At 40.4% G+C, this 21,393-nt stretch overlaps 1 protein-coding gene across 6 annotated transcripts in view; it reads right to left on the bottom strand.

Annotated features, from left to right (window-relative positions):
- The window catches only part of myo6a (myosin VIa), a 122,507-nt gene that overhangs the window by 79,503 nt on the left and 21,611 nt on the right, over positions 1-21,393 (bottom strand). For all 6 annotated transcript variants that reach the window (XM_034899852.1, XM_034899853.1, XM_034899854.1 and 3 more), the window contains exons 3-11: positions 21,256-21,325; positions 21,080-21,153; positions 18,804-18,933; positions 18,361-18,466; positions 17,454-17,509; positions 16,417-16,514; positions 14,551-14,715; positions 11,824-11,904; positions 5,073-5,253 (exon numbers count right to left, since the gene is read on the bottom strand). In XM_034899852.1, the coding sequence (XP_034755743.1) occupies positions 5,073-5,253; positions 11,824-11,904; positions 14,551-14,715; positions 16,417-16,514; positions 17,454-17,509; positions 18,361-18,466; positions 18,804-18,933; positions 21,080-21,153; positions 21,256-21,325 (961 nt within the window). The remainder of the gene's footprint in view (positions 1-5,072; positions 5,254-11,823; positions 11,905-14,550; positions 14,716-16,416; positions 16,515-17,453; positions 17,510-18,360; positions 18,467-18,803; positions 18,934-21,079; positions 21,154-21,255; positions 21,326-21,393) is intronic.

Raw genomic sequence — 21,393 nt, 5'->3', positions numbered from 1 at the left:
ATATATTTATTTATATGGTGGAATCAGATAATTTTTTACTTATTTTCTTAAATCTCAAATCGATTAATCAATTATCAAAATAGTTGGCAATTAATGTAATAGTTACTGTGACAGAAAACTTTAAGGGCATAGCAGTTATTAATAAAATGTGCTTTTTATTGGACTTGTTGTAGCGTCATAGTGAGTAGGGTTGCTTGATTATTGAAAAAATAATAATCCTGATTATTTTGGTCAATATTGAAATCACAATTATTTAACACGATTACTCATTAATCTTTGGATCAACTTATCATTTCATCATTAATATTTTTCTATTTTTAATCTTTAAGAAAAAGAAGAAACATTTCAACCCTGGCTTACTAACAACTGCAGCTAACTATAGCCAATTAATAATCATAACTAGCTCTAGTTATATGCTAATATAAAGGACTTATTGATTAGATTCTGGAGTATTTGTACACTGAGTAACTGTGATGTTAATATGCATAAACTATGATGTACAGTACATGAACAGCTTTGTGCATATAGACCTTGTTTTTGTGAAACACTTCACAGTATCAGAAATACTTCATCAATACTACATCAATGCCAACGGTCAATTCACCGTTAAAGCATAGCTTAACTCGTACTGAATCGATGTCTGAATTGAATGAAACCCCTGTGGAAGCTGAGAAAGGAGCCAACTACTCAAACCTAATCTCCAGTTAATTAAGCCTCATTATTTCCAGCCTCCCCCAATAGATTCCTCACTTTACTTTGAAATAAATTGACTTCTGACTGTCATCACTTCTTTCCCAAGTGTCCAAAGGTAAAGGGATTTATGAGGAACAAATCTGACAATGAACTGAAAGTGCTCATATAATACTAATTTTCAGCTTCATAATTGTATTTAGAGGTTAAATTAGAATAAGTTTACATGGTTTCATTTTCAAAAAACACTACATTGTTGTTGTACTGCACATTGCTGTAGATCCTGTTTTCATCCTGTGCGTTAAGCTCTCTGTTTTAGCTACAGAGTGAGGCATCACACATCAGTCCCATCTTTGTTGTGAGTCGCACATGCGCAGTAACTAGGTAAGGACTACTAACCAGTTAGAAGCAGAGTACGACTGCATGCCCTGACAGTACCTAGGTAAGGACTACTAGCCAGTCAGAAGCAGAGTGTGAGGGCGTGCAGCACTAGCAGCTAGGCAAACATGATAACGTGTGTTACAAAGTGACGCATTCATCACGGAAGTAAAGGCTGGACTACAACAGAGCTGTTTGGATCAGGTTGTGAACAGTGTTTTCTGTTGGAGATGGTAACTCCCTTTGGGGGGGGGGCTTTGGGTCTTTGTAAACCTATAACGTGCACAAAACATGTATAATACAATAAAGGAAAGGGAAAAAGACAAAAAGCATTAAATGACTTCAAGACAGTACAATCGGATCAGTTTGACCTCTGAGTCCAGTTTGCAGAGTTGGAACAAGATCACAACTTCCAAAAATACTGCAATGCACAGAAGGCATGCAGAGATGATCTGCCAATCAATCTGCTCAGAAAATTGGCAAAAGAACAGAGTTGTTAAAAAAGGATTCTGCTGAGCCAGACAACGCTGTCACCACAGGATTTGGGGGCAAAAATCTTCTTGCCCCTGCCAACCAGTGGGCCGGGCTTTGAAGCAAATTAAACACAGCGACCAACTTGAAGCCTTCCCTGACCTCTGACTAAATACAGACATCTCAAAAGAAAACTGTAAACAAAACAAAAACAAATCCTGTACTTGAAATAAGTCATTTCAGTCTTCATTGAGCCACGGACAACTTTATGCTCAAACATTTGCTGAATATCTTCCGCAGAGGTTTCTAGACCTTCTCCTTTCTCTCTCTGAGGGCTGTCTGGATCTCCGTCTTCTCTATCTGATCCTGTCTCCCACTGTGCCATGATTGATTCTCTGCCACAGGTCAGTAGGTGTTTCTGACGAGTGCAGCCATAAGTGTTGTAATATTCTCCAAAAAGCAGCTTTAAATAGTAGCTCCATACTTTCAAGTCTGTGCTCTTTAAAATACGACACCGCTTGACATCGCACAGAGATGGGCTTATCTTTGCTTGCGGCCTGAACTTAACTGACTTCTTCCGAGACAATCTCTTCTGCCAAATGGGAATAAATACCCTTAAAAGCTCCCTCACAATCCAGAGACCTCTATCCAAACTGTAAGCCCGCCTTGGAAACTAGATGATTGCCTCCTCTGACTGAACACACTCTCCTTACTCGCTGTAAAACTCGCTTTTGCAATCGCCCCCCACTGTGAGAAGCAATCCACTTAATAGGCTCCCCCGCGGAGGAGGAAGAGACGGGGAGGAACCAAAAAGCTGAGGAACTCTTGGTGAAGTTCAAAGCATCTGTGGATTTTATGGACGCTGGAGGGGTTCAGTGTGATCCGCTGTGGGAAAATGAGGCGTGAGATGGGATGGAGCGAGCGACCACGCAGCAATACCCCACTTGAATGTAGAGAATGTAAACTTGAAAAGATAGCTGGGGGAATTATTGTTCTATCGTGTAATAATGTTATTATTATAATATTTCTTTTACATAATCAAGGTTTCTTTGCTCAATCCTTTAAAGCTCCCATATTATGCTCATTCTCAGGTTCATAATTGTATTTTGAGGTTGTACCAGAATAGGTTTACAGGGTGTCATTTTCAAAAAACACCATATTTTTGTTGTACTGCAGATTGCTGCTGATCCTGTTTTCACCCTGTGTGTTTAGGTCTCTGTTTTAGCTCCAGAGTGAGACATCTCATTTCTATACCATCTTTGTTGGGAGCTACACATGCTCAGTAGCAGCTTTCTCCAAATTTTTGTCAGCCCAAGGCAGGATTAGCTGGAAGACTTCTTCTAGACAAGGGACACCTGTGGAATACCTGCAGAACAGGGACAGTAAGTAGTTCTATGGAGATTATAGTCAACTAGTGTGTTTTGTAGCAGTGTTTTGCCATTGAGAACGAGCTAGCCTGCTGGTTAGCCACCTCGTCTCAGCCAACAGCTCACCCGAAGACTGAAGGCAGAGGACATTCAGAAACCGTATCTCACTCAAAACTGCATGGATAGTTTTTTTTTCAAATTTGTATGCGTGTGGAAGCACCAGAGACACAAAATAACCCCAAATCCCAGAAAGGGACTGTAGGATTTTTTTTCATATGGGCACTTTAATCCCCAGATCAAATTTCAGCCATTTTCTAAGTTTTTATATCAGAAATACGGGTTACGCACTTTAAAACAGTGTCCTTACGTGGTCGTCACTGCCCTAATCCAATGCAAGGTCCTTCATAAAGTCTACTACAAAATGCAAAAATATACTCCACTGGAAAGCCTATAATAGGTGTAACCTGTCTCCTGCCAACCACAATCACATGTTTTGGTGTTGCCCTAAATTAACAACTTTTTGGATGAGTATTTTTGATACCGATGATCAGGTATTGCACTAAAGAGGTGCTCTACAATTTGAAGCTTGAGAAGCTGAGATCTTCCCCTAAAGGCTTTATCTCTAAACTTTGACATAAACTGTGATTCACAAACTCTAACATTACCCTCTGAGCTTAACTATTAGTCAAAATAATTCATATTTTCTGGTAAAAAAAAAAAAGGTAAAATGTCATATATTAGGTTTATTTACCATGATTGTTTTTTTTTTAAAGCAAACTTTACAAATTGACCCCGAAGGACAACAAGTTCATTGTAGACAGGAAGCCAGCAGAAGAGTTAACGGTGATTACCTGCTAACATTAGCTCAGGTCCTAAGGCGTGTGAATGGTAATTGTTAATTTTGTTTAGATGTGCAAACAGTAATTATAAAAGTGATTATTGGTCCGAAATGTAATTTTATTTCAATTGTTTGTTGTTGGCACTTGCCCTGCAGCCCTTTGCTGCATTTTCAATGTCTAATTTGTTGTCCTTGCATTTGTTTTACATTTTACAGACAGTTTTAGCAGAATACTGAAAGCAGCAGAACTGAGTAACTTCAATTTCCGTTTATGTATCGCAAGTTATACGTTACAGGGATATTAAAAGTTATCGCATATTTTCCTCATATTGTGCACGCTTAGTCATTAAAGTAATTCTGAGAGAAGTTCTGATTTGCCTGTTACGGCTCCTTTGGGTGTTAATGACAAACAAAAGTGTGACGAGGCACAGTGAGACTGATGTGAGAAGGAGGGAGACAGAGGCTGGATATTACTGCCATCAATCAATGTGCAGCGTCTGGAGGGATCAAAATGGCATCTGTCTTTTTTAGGAGCCGAACTGATGACGTTTAGGAGTCGAGAATCCCGCGAGACGGATGGTTTCTGATCCGGAGCATTTGCAGAACTCTGCAGGCTGAAAACTGATGATAAACTCTAGAGCAACAAAGATGAATTAATCAGAGATGCTCAGTAATCTATAAGATAGAGGCCAAGTCAAGTCTCAGGTTTTTCAGCTAGAGTCCACATATTTTGCATTCACCGCTTCTTTTGTTTGAGCAGATTTTGATCCCCTGGTCTGGCCACACCAAGGTTCAAACTCTTCCCAGACCGAGGAACGAATTCTTCCCAGACTGCGGATCAAACTATTCCCAATTCAAATTCTTCTGGCCAGACCGGACATCAACTTCTTCCCAGACTGAGGATTGAACTCTTCCCACACCAGGGATACATCCCCACCCACACCAGGGATAAATCTCTGCCCAGACCAAGGTTAAATCTCCACCCAGACCAGGGATAAATCTCTGCCCAGACCAGGGATAAATCTCCGCCCAGACCAGGGATAAATCTCCGCCCAGACCAGGGATAAATCTCTGCCCAGACCAGGGATAAATCTCTGCCCAGACCAGGGATAAATCTCCGCCAAGACCAGGGATAAATCTCTGCCCAGACCAGGGATAAATCTCTGCCCAGACCAGGGATAAATCTCTGCCCACACCAGGGATAAATCTCTGCCCAGACCAGGGATAAATCTCTGCCCAGAGATATTTTAAACCCTTTCTTGAACTCAAAATAATATAAGCAGGACCATCACGTCATCATTTTTCAGTTATGTGACACCCCTTCTCACCTGAAGTGCTCCCGGCCTCCTCAAAGTCGATGTTGCCGAGGTGCAGCACGCCGGCCACCACTCGGAAGAGGTCCAGCTTCTCCGTGTCGTCCAGGCCGATCTTCTTCATGGCCACGGACATCCGGTTGAAGTCGCCCTGGTCGTCCAGCAGCGGGTCCTTCAGAGGGCCCGACTTGGTGTGCTGAAGAACAAGAGCACAGATGGTTACTGACCCTTAGAGCTGCAAAGATTAACCCTTTAGTTGTCAACTATTAAATCAATCAGCCAACTATTTTCATGATCGATTAATCGTTGGATTCACTGCTTAACCCTCTGAGGTCTAAGGACATTTTCACATATCTTCTTAATTATACCTTTTTAAGGTATTTGCATAAAATGTATCCTGTGTGTTATATATTCAGAACAAACTCAGCTGTCCGTACACGACGCTCACATTTTTTCTAGAGAAAAAACAAACCTTAACTTATGATGTGATGTATGAATTGTTTTGGTGCTTGAAATGAGTTTCATATATGATTGAAATAGTAAATAAATGTCTGAAATCAAAATTTTGTAATATGGCTTTTTGAGTCAGAGTTTTGCTGGTGCGTCTTTTGTCGTCAGAGCGTTAAGAAAGACATAAACTTCTCTGATTCCGGCTTGTTACATTTTATTATCTTATAGTTTATTCTCTCTGAGACAGTAAACTGAATATCTTTGAGTTGAGGACAAAACGAGACATTTGAGGACGTCATCTTGGACTTTGGGAAACATTGATCCATATTTTTTACCATTTTGTGAAACTTTAGAGACCAAACACCTCATCCATTAATCCAGATAATAATCCACAGATTAATGGAAAATGAAAATAGTTATTTGCTGCCCTACTGACTGCTGCTACTTTCATAGCCTTAAATAATCAATTTATTAATTCAGCATACCTTCCTTCTAACATACCAGTTTACCATTTTCTTCCACACTCTCAGCTCATTTGCATTTATTCTGGCTTTTCAACTTGACCTTTATCCTTCATTTCTTCATCTTCTACAAAACTATTGACCTTCCTGGCTATGTACCTGCCTCTCTTCTTTGTGTTCTTCATCTCTCTGGGGCAGACGAGTCAATACAAAAACATGTTTGTGTGATGTAGAGCAGAAGCACGGCTATGTTAAACTGCCCTTTTTTTTTTTGCCGACACATCGCCGTACTGAGACATTCAAGCAACTGTGACACAGAAGCAACCAAAAGAGATTTCAGTTGGATTGAAAGGCTCTACGTCGTCTACACAGCAGAGGAAAGCTGGAAAAAGCACTCCAGGGGATAGAGAAATAAAACCCAGCATGCTTTAAACTGGAGATGTTCCAACACCATTTTTGGCTTCCTGATACCAATTCCAATACCTGAACTTGCGTATCAGCAGGGGCATAACTTTGGGTTCAACATGGGGGGGGGGGGTAAAGATTTCAATTTTTCAGCAAAAAATGAAATTTTGAACATAACACTTTATTTCCCGGATACTGATGAATTTTTCTGCAAACAGTTATGGTCCAAATGTCTTTATTTATGCAAAGGAAATTACTTAAATCTCAGAAATTGTCAAATATTTCCAAAATTATAAAAATTACAGAAATTTTGTATAGAAGCAGGAATGTCCTAATTGTGCAGAACACTTTGATGATTGATTGAAGTTTCTATGTTGCAAAATGTGGAAGGAGTTAATGTGCAAAAGAACGTGGGGTTCTTCAACTATTTTAAAGTAGATTTTCTTCTGGGCTAAGTTACGTGTTATCCGATTGGTGGATAAATTCCAGTACTTTCCAATACAGACGCCAGCATTTTATCCGAAATCTGAGGCTTCTCCAAAACTGGTATCGGAACATCTCTACTTTAAACCCCCAGACCCTCAGAGAAGACGTGAAGCCAGCGAGCGCTGAGACTTCACATCACTATCAAGTGGTCAAAGAGAGCGTTAGAAACATGGCGGAGGAACACCCAATCACCTTGTCCTCCTGTGTGACACAAGACGGAGCAGTGAGGAGACACACAGCACATCATTTATCAGTGATTACTGTACATCACCTGCAAATAATCCTGTTGTTCATTTATTTTAATTCGCCTGTAGTCCTTGGGGGGGGGGGGGGGGGGGGGGGGGGGGGGAGGACTTTGTCTTTTATCCTGTATTGAAAAACTTTACATCCACACATTTGTTTCCCTAAATAGTATTCTGATATTCTATTACCTGAATGTCAGGCTACGTCAAAGTGAATGTAACTTCTCTCTTATTGGGGATTTAATGGGTTTTACCTGAGCTAACCTGGTGCGAGTTGAGTTAAATCACAAAGCGGAGGCTTGCAAATCACACGGGTCTCTGCAGATTCGTGTGAAATAAAGCAAAAAGACTTCACTAAACCAATTGTCTCTGAGCCCATTTCCCAGAACGAAACTCATCCTTTTAATCTGATTGTGTGCTCCCTCGGTACAAACCCGATCAGGTAATTAGGTCGCACAAGGCGGGTGATATCAATTTGTTGCGGTTGACCCGCAGACTGTTTGCTATTTCTTCGTTTTTCATTACTGTATTTCCTTTGACTTCTTTGTTGCCTTCTGAACATCTCCACAGTTAAACGCCTTGTCACCTCTATTCTCGATTCTATCCTCGATTTTTAATGAATCAAGTATTATCTTTTCTCCATGGTTTTAGTTTTCTTACCAAGAAGATAACATTACATGTATTCATTCTGAAGTACTCCAACAACAGTTTGAGTACAAACGTATCAACCAAACAAAATTGGTTTATTTATATCTGCAAGTTTGGTTTAGATTGAAGAAAAAAGGACCAGTACGAAAGTAGGGAGAGCCCTACTTTCGTACTGGTCCTTTTTAAAGAAATTCTTAATCGTCTAACATTCATAAGCTCCCGTCGACAAGTCAATTAGATGATTTCATTGCCAGATCTGTAAAGCTGAGTGACTCCACTAAGTATCATGCTCAGAAGTGCTAAAAGGTTTCTTGAGAATAAGTCATTCAGTATGAAAAAGCTCAAAAAAATGACTGAACGACTAAAGAAAATCTTAGACAAAAGAATCAGGTTTTATAGACTGTGAACCACTGATATTTACCATTGAGGACATTAAATGGATCCGACACATTGGATTAAGTTCATAATCAAATTTAGAACAACCCCTAAAAATAGTAAAAGTAAAATGTATTTGGAATTGTTGCAGCTGTACAGTTTATTTCTCCGTTTCATCACAGCAGTCAAAGATAACTGGCCGTGACTGTAAAAATTACGGCGAAATTTGACCTAGTGGAGTTAGACGTTAAGACTATTTCAAAGGTAACTAGGCTGTGGAGAGGCCGGTAAACTCTTCTCTGGCTCCCATTTAAATCTGCTGCACCATCACACTGTTATGTGCTCCTTAAACTTTACAGCTACTACCTCAGAAATGAAGCAGAATCCCACTTCTTCAGTCATCACGACTCATCCCTGCTTCTCTTCATAGTTATCAGATTCATCAAACCAACCCTCATAAAACTGGCTCAGGTTTGCCTCGGACCAGCTCTAAGTCATGTTGCTATAGTTTTAGACTGCCGGGGGACTTCCTTAGACACACTGTGCTCCTCTCTCTTTCCATCTGTGTGCATTCATGTCTCAGTAATGCTTGTCACTAACTTATCTCTGTGGAGCTGATTCCCCGGAGTCCTCTCGGTTTTTCTTGGACTGTGGTGGCACCTGGAAAGTGGCTGCAGCCGTTGCCAAAGTCCTGCTGTACACTCTGCTATGCTCAATACTGCTACTATTTGTATGTCTTGTCATAGTTCTATTGTCTTTATTGTTACTATAATTGCTTGCCCCTTATGAGGTCATAAGGGACAAGGTTACCTTCCCTTTCTCGGCTTTGCATGAAAAAGGAGGGACAACTTTTTCATCGTCTTGAAAATCGTGTTTTCAGAAACCTGTTATATTTGAGGACAATTACAAATATTGTTGTGCCGGAAAGACGAATTATGTCAGAGAAATGTGTGCCTTTAGTAAGGATTATTTTTATTAACTACAAACATAACTTTGTCTGTTCACGTGGGACGTTTTTACATGTTAGCCATCGTAACAGCGAATTACTGGCTATGTCTTGAATGTTTCTTTTTATTTTAATAACGAAAAAGAAAGACAAGTGTGCAGTTTTAGTTGAGACTTCAAGAAGAAATCCTGCACTAACAGCCAGCATTGTTTTTTTATGTCTTCTATTAGAAACATATGAAATAATCAAGGATACAGATATGCTAAATCTGTGTGGAAACTGTTTTAAAAGAAATCGTGATATATTATTGAAATATATGCAGAGACTTGTAGAGTGAATCCACTATGTTTCACGGAAAGTAGCTAATTTAATTAGGAATCTATATAATCTGATTTATGAGTCTCTGTGGAAGATTCTTTCATTTATACGCCAATTTCAGCAGAACAGGAATCTTGTGTTCCTTTTTTAATGGATATGATAATTAATAACCCTGCACTGTGGGAAAAGCCATGTACAGCCGCTGTATAGGAATACTTCTGCATAATTAATCAAAAGGCTGAGGGCAAAGGATAGAACTAATTTCACATGGCAAGCTTTTCTTATTAATGCGGCACATTAAATGTCTTAGTGCGGCGCCGAGGCTCTCAGCCGGGCGGCTTATTAAAGAGTTTGCTGTTTGGAAAATAAGAATTTATTCTGAAAATCATCAGAGTGTGTAAGAATAACCAACATCAACAATACTGATGAAATATCTTAGAGCAGAGGTATTCAACAGAGGGTCCATGATACATTAAAATACCTGAAATTAGACATTAATATGAAGCCAACATATTGATATTAAAGTAAAATTGGCCTATTTGTGAAAACAAGTCGGCAGTCTTTCCATTGAAGCTTCTGTGCAAAAGTTAATACAGACTATCATCTCCACACACCTCTCTCTGGATTTCTAAGTATGAGTTCAAAAGATTGTGATGTCTGGTGACTTTAACGCAGAAACTGGAGTGACGATAATGACCTCTTCTGAAGAGTCCATCAGCTGTTTTTAATCTTCCGTGTCCTCCTTGGCGCGATCACAGAAGGTTTGAATCATGTGGACGCGCTGACAATAACTGTGGGAGGTGGAAGGGGGTTGTTGCGATTCTGCCTTCTCACTCCCCGACGCAGGTTTGAGGAGCTGAGCTGTTGCGATTTTGGTTTTATTTTGCATATCGTTACAGCCCTAGCTAACACTAACAGTAGCTAGCTAGCTTAGTTACATTTTCTTAACATATCTTGTTGTAGTCTTGTGATATGTGACCCTGCAAGAGCCTGAGTCTTTACGTATTAACGTTAGATATGGGATGATTGTCTTTGTGACATCAGACATTAGTCTTTTCAAAGTATTCTAGTGTCTAGCAGGCATTATGGACTCAGAGGGGGCGGCCCTAGATAAATCTATTGAGCAGAGGAGATGAGAGGAGGATGCTGATAAAACAGAAGCGGGAAAGAGAAGGACAAGGAGAATAAAAATAGTCAACAGACACAGTGAGCAGGGATATACCAGAGAAGGTGACTGGGTGTAAATAAAAGCTGGAAACTGTCCCGCACGCTGAGAGAACAAATGCTGCGAGGCGGAGGCTGTGAATCTACTTTGAATCTGCTGTGTAAGGTTAAAAGAGGCGCTAATAGGAGTTTGCAAATCAATTGATTCCTTTTTTTAAGGCTCACAGGGTGACAAGAGGGGGGTTCACTTTTCTCTGCTCTTGAGTTTGCATGAGCTCTTAACTCAGAAATGAACACACTGCAGCTGCACGAGGCTCAGCATCCTCACTGGAGGAAAAAAAACAACCTTAAAGCCAAATGAATGCTTTTTAGGCAAAGGACCCCTTAGCAGAAAGAAAGACAGAGCAAGGATTCCCTATTACACTTATTGTATAAAAATGTAGTTGGGGAGGTAAGATTTCTACTTTCCCCCCCTGTAAATTACACCTATGGGGCCAGATGAATGAGAATGGGTATGCATATATTGTGTACACATCATGTTGTAACATACACGTGGAAGGCAAAATCCTTAAGCTTTGAGGTAAGCCAAGCTTTGAAAAACATGTGTAGAGCGCTCTCTGGTGGACAAACTATGCTACGCCAACACTCATAACATGGTTGACCATCCATTTTTATTTGATTTTTTTAATTTTTATTGGAATCATTTATTTGTCCTCATAAATTATTCTGATGAAGTTTTTTTTTTTTTATGTATCTGCTACTATAAAATGCCGATATCAATAATTCTGGAAATGCCTAATATCGGCCGATAATATTGGCCCGCCGATATATTGGTCGGGCTCTAATGGCAACCATTGTGGCTACCTTATTACTAAGTGGATCATCAATACTGTTTTAATTGAATTTTTTTTTTTCTCGAATGGGCACCTTCAGCTTCACTTATAGTACATTAAATCCAACAGATGTATTTTTCCAGACATATTTTAATTTCTGAAAAAGAAAAAAAAAAAATTCTAGAAATATAAAAAAAAAAGTAATTTGGCTTCCCCAATGCAGTAACTCTGAGGACCCCCTGTTGAAGATCTCTTCTTTAAACTGGATTTAACATCGGCGCTCACATGCAACCTCTCTGTTCTTCTTCCATGTTCTACAGAATCAGAATAACAGCTCGTTATTCTGTATAAAAAAACCTTTGGGGGTTTTGAATGAGCACTTCTGTTGGTTTATTCTGTAGAATATGATTCAGAAAAAGAAATTGAGTCATACTGTACCTCTGTGCTCTTGCGATTCTGCAGGATCTGTTTGTCTGTATCTTTGGAGGCAAAGTAGCGAGTGCATCCTCTGTTTAGGTACTGCAAGACAAACAGAAAGAAAGAAATGAGCAGACCTTCAGAGAACAAAGCAATGATTCGCACACAAACTTGATTTGAAGCATACAGAGAATTTAAGCTAGCCTGGTCCTATCTGGATCTGCCATAACCAATAACTTACGTTTGGTCGTGACGTCGGCTTAGCATCACTAGCGTACGCCTTAGCATCGCTAGCGTATCCCTTACCATCGCTAGCGTACGCCTTAGCCAACTCCTTCACCACCAACAGAGCAAGCTGGGAAAACTAACTTTTTCCAAACCTCCGTGGTGTTGAGGCCCACAACCAGAGCAAACCGTGCTCTGGTTTAATGGCATTTCTTTAAACCAATCAGAATAGTCATTGGCGATGCTAAGCTCCGTACAGAGCTTCTATAAAATAGTCGTGCAAGAGAAATCCCAGTTTGGACAGGTGGAAAGCTAGATTTTTGTTGATATTTTTCTGCGCCTTTAGGCATTTTCAAAGCTTTTTTCCTGACATTTTTGTCAATTTTTCAACGTTCTTTCCTCAACTGTTTTTCTAATGCTATAAAATTTAATAAAACACCATGATTCAGTGAACGTAGTGGACAGATTAAAAAAAAAAATCCTGATATAGAAATGTTTTGACCCAGAGACAATAGGAGGGTTAAAACTTTGGCTTATTGTAATGATTGCTTTCTGTGTTCAGATTTAACTGAGTTTTACGTGTGAGAATAAGGGGAGTGATTTGTAACAATTATCTTCAAGAATCAAATATTATTTATTGCTTGTCAATCTGTTTGAAAGAATTCGGTCCTTCGGAGACTTGGAACCATCTGGTTTCTGGATGTGTTTTGTTGTTATGTGTAAATCAAATTTATTGTTCCAACAATTATGTTGATATTTAATTCTTCTCTTTTCATGTCTGTCTTCCGCGCTTCCCCTAAATCTCCCTTGACATCACTATGGCTTAATATAATAAAAGTTTAGCTGTCAATCTGTCCTGAAGAGAAAAGAAAAGTTTGGTTCTTTAGTACTTGGAACCCATCTACTCTCTGGACTTCAAAAGCTTTGCTGTTCTCTCCAAGCATTTCACACAGATTCAATTAAAGAGCTCTGCAAAAGATCAATACTTCTTTTATTGAGCAGCAGCAGAAATAAAAGAGCCATTATCTGTGCATCGCCCACTTCCACTGCAGCTATTTTCTCTATATGTAGCTGTAACAAGTTATGTTCCACAGGAAACAAACCTGATGATAAACGCGGCCGTTTGCTCCTCCTCTGCTCTCCTTACACAATGGAGGAGTAATAAACACGGTGCAGAGTGTGACGGGCAGATGGGCTCCTGTGATGAAGAGCTGCTGCTGGTCTCAGAGACAGATCAGTGCTGCCCTCTGGTGACTCACCCCATTTATTCCCTCTATGAGGAGTCTAATTCCCCCTCAGCCAGCCTGAATGTACGCTCATTAGTGTTGGGTACCATTCACATTTTCACCACTACCAGCCCCGATACGGGATGAGGCGGACTGGGACAATAATTAGGCACTGGCCTGCTAAAAACACTGGTTTGGTTTCAGTTCTGCATAGAGTGTGGATTGGTAGCTGGAGAGATGCCAGTTCACCTCCTGGGTGCTGCCAGATGCTCTTGAGCAGGGCACCGTACCCAACTGCTCAGCATTGGCAGCCCATTCACTATGACCTCACTCCATTTGTGCCTGAATAGGTCCTGAGAGAGAGTGTGTGTGTGTGTGTGTGTGTGTGTGTGTGTGTGTGCACGCATGTGTGTTTATTTAAGGCCTTAAAAACGTAATAATAGTAATTAATAATCCTACAAGGGGAAATAAAAATGTACACCCTGTTGTTATTACACACATTACACAGAGGCCTGAATTACACACACATGCTCAGTACCTATAAATGCACTAAATGGAGAGATGTCAGAGTGAGTGGGCTGCCCATGGAAAGGCGCCTAGAGCAGTTAGGGGTTCGGTGCCTTGCTCAAGAGCACTTTGGCAGTGCCCGGGAGGTGAACTGGCACCTCTCCATCTCTCAGTCCAGTACAGAGCTGTATTTATAATTTAATAAACCGTATTAAATAAAATTTCGATGCAGAAAAAAAAAAGTACATTTTCTCTTTGACGTGGCTCAAAAAACCACAGTGCTCACACAAATTATGACTTGTTGGATTTTACAATTTGTATGAAGGCAGTATTTCCCTCTTTCTTTTTCTTTTTTTTAATTGCAAGAGTACATCCACACTTAGTTGCAGTTCTTCAACATAAGAGAATTTCCGGATGCTCTTCAGAATTATACAATATAATACTGTGAGTATTTCTGGCAGAGGGACGGTGTGTGAAGGATTGAGTCTGTGTGTGTATGTGTGTGTGTGTGTGTGTGTGTGTGTGTGTGTGTGTGTTTTCACGGGGAACAAGGAACATGTGTGTGGCTCACCAATGTGTTTTTATGGCAAAGAGGACAAAGATAGAGCATCTTCTACTTGACGGAGGGAGTCTCTGACATGATCTGATGTGTTTATCCATCATTTTTTTCTATCAATCTTTAAATCTCTGCTGTGTCTGTTTGACTGAATTATGTCTGTACGTTAATAAAATTTCACAAGTACAGATGGACTGTTGCTATAAAAAATGTGTAAGAGTGACGTGTCCGTACCCTGAATGTGTCTGGGGAGCTGAGGTGAAACTTCTGCCGGATGTCCTCGGTGGCTCCGGCACAAAGCCGATAGAAGATGTGGTAGTTCCTCTCCTCTTTGCTCTGTCGGCAGATCCTCGACTTCTCCAGCAGGTAGTGCGACACGAAGCCGCCCACCACGGCATTCTGAGCACACAGAAACACACATTTGAATCTCAAAAACACCAGCTGACTGCATGTGTAGCTCTAACAGGGCTGTTACTGCATGTTTTACAGTTACTGTTACTGTTTTTTTTGTGCAGATGCAGCCGTTTCTGGCCGCGCTTGAAGGCAGCTTAATTTCACAGCATAGAGAGAGAGAAAAAAGACAAGCAAGACATAGCGAGTGCTTTGTTTTATGCAGAAGACAGTCAGCCGTTCTGAGCTTGTGTTGTTGTTTTTTTACTTTCTTGTGGCAGAGATAGAGGCAGCGCTGTTTCCTGTACAGGACTATAACTGCCTCAAAACACATCGACAAATCTGATCTCCGGTTATATGATTGCCCGCTGCAGCGTGACGAAGGTTTGTGGTTTTCGTGATGTTAAGTCGTTCTCAACTTTTTGCTGCAGTCCCGCTGCATTTTTTAGTGTCCTCCCCAGCGGAAATCTCCGCCACAACCTAAAAGCACAACCCTCATTCTAAATGGATGGAAAGACCTGCGTTTTTGCCGGACCGAGTCTGAAAGCCGCTTTAATGGTCCCATGGCAAGAAAATGTCACTTTTAACATTAATATGAGTTACCCCGGCCTTCCTATGGTCCCCCAGTGGCTAGATATGATAATAAGTGTAAACCGAGCCCTGGGTATCATGCTGTGCCTTTGAGAAAATGAAAGCTCAGATGGGCCGATGTGGAATTATTGCCCCTTATGAGGTCATAAGGGACAAGGTTACCTCCCGTTTCTCTGCTTTGCCCATAAGAGAGAGACATCATGGCTTTAAAATGAGCCAGTCGAGGCCACACCCCCAGCTTCCACCTTGCCCCCACTCAAAAGCTACAAACGCATAAAAAAGCACATCCTAAGGAAATCTTATTGTGGGACTGACTCTAGTGGCTGTAATTCTACACCAAGGCTGCATTTTGGGAAAGAGACTTTAGATACAGTATTAGGGGACCACTAAGGTCTATATAAAAGAGACTTCAGATACAATATTAGGGGACCACAAAGGTTTATATTAATTTAATTGTACTTTCTTTCGAATCTATATCATCCCGAGTTATTCACCAAATCAGTTTTCCAATTTAGAAAGGTTTAGTGGCTTATTTTCTGTGTTCTGAGGGACAACACTCAATCATTTCTCAAGCATGAATAAAGTTTGAATGAATAACATCTGTCCGTGGCGTGTCGTCCTCATATCCTTTTAATTCTATTGTTAAGATGTGACATATTTTGAATGGAAACAGAAAGGCCAATAAAATAGCAGGAATGTCACATTTCACGCCGGTTTGCATGGAAGAAAACTGCAGTTAATAATGTGTGTCATCAAGCAAAAATAGCAGCATGGAAATAGACTAATTTGTTGCATCTATGCAGGTCTCCAACAGAGAGGAGAGAAAACTGCAGAAGCCAAGGCCTCGTCAGGGTTTAGGGATGCGTAACCATCTGCGATGATTCAGGGAATATTGGGTTTATTCATGAATGCAAAGATATTCATTAAGTGCATATGAAGATTAATATAAACAGTTGATGCAAAACAACCAACGCTATTGGGAGTCATATATATAATACTTCATAGCTTTTTAGTGTTTGTGAAACACTCATCTGGAGGGCACTCAGGAGGCAAAAAAGCAGATTAAAGTTATTAATATTCTTTGTTAATGCTGTATATATATATATATACACAAAGTACCTTCTCGTTAAAGTGGATTTCCACAAACTTTCCGAAGCGACTGCTGTTGTTGTTTCGGACGGTTTTAGCGTTTCCAAAAGCCTCCAGCAACGGGTTCGCTGCAACGTTACAAGGTGAAAAGACAGAGAAACACTTTAACTTTAACAGAACTTAAAAAGTAGCTTTGGGTTCTTTCAACCTGGACCCTATGTTCCTATGTTTTTGTGTCTATGTGACTAATCGGAAGAACAATCTTTGACATTGGTCCAGTATTAAGCCATATCTCTGCAGTCGCCAGCGGAGAAACAAGCTACAATGTAAGTTAATAGGACAATTGTCCAGCTTGTATTTACCTTCACAAAAGTGCTAGTTTTGCTGCTGATATTCTAAATGTCTGACAACCTAATGGAAAGGATTTCTAAGGAGGTCGAGATTTCTGTTTAAGAGTAAGATCCTTTATTTAGACATAAAAAAACATCCGCAAAATTACAAGCCACCAGTAAAGCCACCAGACTCCATGTAAATTAACAGTAATTGTAGCATTGTAAAATGCACTTCATTCAAAGTCGACAGAAACTAAATAAAACTATGAAAAAGATTATGAAGTCATCTTTCCACTCTTTTGACTGCCACAACTCTAGTTTTGGTTGAATAAACACACAGTTTACCGATTTACATGTGAAAACATGTTGGCTCTATACACGCTGAAAGTTCTGTTTTTTTAAATGGAGTCTGGTTGGTTTAGTGCTGTCGACTTTAGAGCTGTTTCCGGTTAAACAAAAAGGATCTTACTCTATTAACAAAGTCTATCTCTGAAGGGATCATTTCCATAATGTTGTCAGACACTTAGAATAATAATCTGACGAGGCAAATAGGGTTACATAACAGCCCGGCCTGTGGCTGTTGTTTACATTGTTTAATACTGACCACTGTCAAAGATTGTTGTTCCTATCAGTCACCTACACACAAAAATAGAGTAAAACAGGGTCCGGGTCTAAAAGAAAAAATACTCTTTAGACATACATGAAACGTATATGAAGTGGAGGAGGGAGTCTTACCTTCCACTATTCTCTCATCAATGTCCTGACCCGTTCCATATGAGGTTGTCAAGTATCTGTCAGGAGAAAAAAATGCAGTACAGTTAAGAGTTTTTTGGTGTAACAACACAGCCCTGAACGACAAATAAAACCACAACTAACTACAGTACTACTTTGGGTGGCCTTTCAAAGTTTGCATTTTGAAGCCTTAATATCAGCGCTACCATGTGGACGATTGGAAGCTCATGCACACCAAGCTCACGGGAATTTGAGCCGGGGCTGCAGACCAAAAATAATAATAATAACTATTACAGACAAACATAGAACGGTTCTATCGCTTCACGGTTAGAACCCTAAAAGTAAAAGTAGAAGGATGTGATATCAAGTACATTTAAAAATAAATTGAAGTGAAGAGCAGTTGATTTGGGTACATTTTAAAAGTACTATAAAGTAAAGTAAAATGAAGTACAGTAAAGTGATGTGAAATTAAGTCACCTTGTATAGTTGCTATTGTAAGGACAGTAAAGTAGTTAAGTGTAAACTGTGATGCTTATTTGACCGTATTGAGTTTAGAATTTTTAACCCCAGTTCTGGTGTAACTTTTGATGTCGTTATCATTTAAAATTAAAAAGTAATCTTTAGTGACAGTACAATATAAAAATACTTTAAAAAATTAGACTCCACTGACAATATGCTGCCGAGCTGGCATGATATGTTAAATGAAGACATAAAATGAAAACAACTCAGAATGACTAATATTCCTGCAATGAGTTGATTGATACAAATACTCTAATACGTGTTATTATGTATCTGAAAAGTGACCAAATAAAACATGTATTTCACAAGAACGTTGCAAGCTGTAACCCCATGACAGTTGGCACCTGTGACTCAACATGTTTTGGTTTTAAAGATGCATCGTCATCCTTACTTGAGCACGAACTTGGTGTTTTCGGTCTTCCCGGCTCCGGACTCCCCCGAGACGATGATGGACTGGCTCATCTTCAGCACCTTCATGTCCCTGTATGCCTTATCAGCTGGCCGCGCCCAACACACACACACACACACACACACACACAGAAACAGCTTTTAGATCACAAACAACACACACCTATGCACGTGTGTGTGTGTGTGTGTGTGTGTGTGTGTGTGTGTGTGTGTGTGTGTGTGTGTGTGTGTGTGTGTGTGTGTGTGTGTGTGTGTGTGTGTGTTCTGATCTGACCTGTGTATCTTTCACATTTACTCTTTCTAGCCACTAAGATGTTAACATGTATTTTATACTTTATCTCATACTTGTTTAATATTTCCACAACTCACTTTGAGCTGCATTACTTTACATTTGCGTGTGCGTGTGTGTGTTTTGTGCTGACTCACCGATGGCGTAGACGTGTGGCGGCAGCGTGCCCAGCGAGCGGCCCCGGTACTGGCTGATGGTCTCTGGCGAGTAAAGCTTTGGGATGTCATAGTACGGGTTCACCGCGATCAGGATGTTGGCTACAAACGTCTGGGTGAAGAAGAAGAGGAAAATCAGCGAGGAACATCACACATCATTCAGAAGATGAAGCTCACAGAAGTTAACCTCCTTTTAATGCACATGTCAAATCTGGCCACTCGCAAATTTCTAACCATCCGGCATTTCAATTTAGGTTCACAACGGATTTATTCACCCGGTGCAACACATTTTGTCAAACTCCTGCTTGCGGTACTTACAGACAGTGAGAGCTATTGATTTGGATTTTTGTAATGTTCGATGTTTGTAAAAGTTCTACTGAGCATCTGAAAAATGTGTTTAACGAATGTAAATAAGCAATCAATAAATCTATAAAGATGGAGAAAAAGTTGGAGAAGTTCCTTCTTCAGCCGTTAGATGGCAGCGTACACTGAGTCTGACTAACAACAGATCAGTGAGTGAGTGTGAGCGTGAGTGTGAGCGTGAGTGTGTGCGCGTGTGTGTGTTTGTGCTTGTATGTGTGTGTGTGTGTGTGTGTGTGTGTGCGTGAATGTGTGCTCTTGTACTTCTGTATTTTGAGGACCAATCTGAGTTTCAAACCATGAGAATGTTTTCAGAAAGTTGGAACATTTTAGTAAAGTGAGGATATTTTTAGAAAGCCAGGACATTTCTGGAGGTTTTTCTCTTGAAGAGCTCTGTGGGACTATGTCAATTATAGAGAAGTGTCCTGACATAACATCTTTTACTTTGTTTTATTTGTTTAACATTTCTATTTCTACTTTACATTGAGTTATTAGAGTGATATTACGCAAAGTGTTTGAGAGGGAGACGTGTGTCTGCAAGTGAAAGTGATAAAAGGTGAGTGTGCATTTAGGTGTTTGCATCATAGACTGTAAAAATAGGGTTTGCATGTAAGTACATGTGTGTGTGTGTTCATCTGATTTTATCTTATTAAAATATTGACGCAGCCAAGGCTAAAAATGATCTTGCAGTTTGTGTGTGTGCGTTCTACTCAAAAGGTGCCACAGGCCGGTTAAAAACCTCTAGAGAGGTTGTTGTCTGATTGACAACATGCTTCCTTTGTCAATGAATAACATGTTACATCACCTCGTTCTGAGTTTTGTGTGAGAAGTTTGTAAACGCGGAAAGCCGGTGTCTTTCATGTCATCGCTGTTTTTGTGTGCTTTCAGAGTTTTACCTGGCTGTGCACCGCAGGAAATATTTTGTACCCGCAGTATAAAAAGGGCTAAGGGGAGTCTGGAAATCACTTTCAACCTTTGTCAAATGGTCTTTCATGGGTCTCAGTCCTTTAATTCTATTTAATTTTCAACAGAAGCAGTTCTTTTGTCATAAATGTAAAGATGATGATACATTTGATACATAATGATTTCAAGTTTAAAAGCTTCAGCAACATTGAAAATATTCAGCTATAAATACTAGCCCACTCCATTAGCCTGGTCCTACCAGACTCTGGTCCACTAGCCTGGTCCTACCAGACTCTGGTCCACTAGCCTGGTCCTACCAGACTCTGGTCCACTAGCCTGGTCCTACCACTCTGGTCCACTAGCCTGGTCCTACCAGACTCTGGTCCACTAGCCTGGTCCTACCACTCTGGTCCATTAGCCTGGTCCTACCAGACTCCATTGATAAGTGTTAACTTTCTTGAAGGCGGGTACTCTGTTAAAGTTTAAAACTATTGGATCTGCCCAGAGCCACTCTGGATCTGCCATAACCAATCGCTAATGTTTGGTCGTGACGTCGGCTAGGCATCGCTAGCATTAGCCTTAGCTAACTCCTTTCCCGCTAACGGAGCAAGCTGGAAAATCCAACTTTTGCCGAACCCCGTGGGAGGAGGGCCACAACATCACGGCCACCAAGAGAACTCAGCAAAGATTGTTCTTGCTCGGGCTTTAACTTCTGGATATTCAGCATCGTTGCCACAACGGACCGAATGGCTTTGCTCGCATCTCCGCCGCCATTATTACATCACTCAGCGCAGGTTACCAAACCTCAACGTCATCGTTCTCAGCCGCTCCCTCTGTCCGGTGTTGGACCACAAATTATTTGGCTGAGGAAAACTTAAGAATATACCGCAAACCCAAACAGTGTACAGCAAGAAAATGAAAATTGAGTGGAAGTCCATAAGAGGTCTGAGCCAGCCCAATAAATATTAGCCTCACTTATTAATGTCAATACTCACATAAATCTTGTCTTTGCTGTATCTCACGCGAACGTTGTTGAGCAGGGTGGCTTCGTTCAAGTACATCAGAGAACCTGAGAGACACAGAGAGGACGTCAAACATTAAAGTGTCTCAAACAATAAAGGCCAGTCATTGTCTTTTGTGAGCAGAAATGAGGCAAAAACAACAAACTTACAGTTGTCCTCCACTTGTTTGTTGACGTCATCCTCAGCGGGGAAGACTTGGTTGATAGCAGCCAAAAATGTCTGCAAAAAAAAGAGACAAAAGAAAAATGAAGGAAATGCAATGATCTGTCAGCTCAGCGTCCTGATAT

This window comes from Etheostoma cragini, chromosome 18 (assembly GCF_013103735.1).
Source record: "Etheostoma cragini isolate CJK2018 chromosome 18, CSU_Ecrag_1.0, whole genome shotgun sequence".
NCBI lineage: Eukaryota > Metazoa > Chordata > Actinopteri > Perciformes > Percidae > Etheostoma > Etheostoma cragini.
The sequence above is the reverse complement of the archived record's forward strand: the minus strand, read 5'-3'. Positions and strand labels throughout refer to the sequence as shown.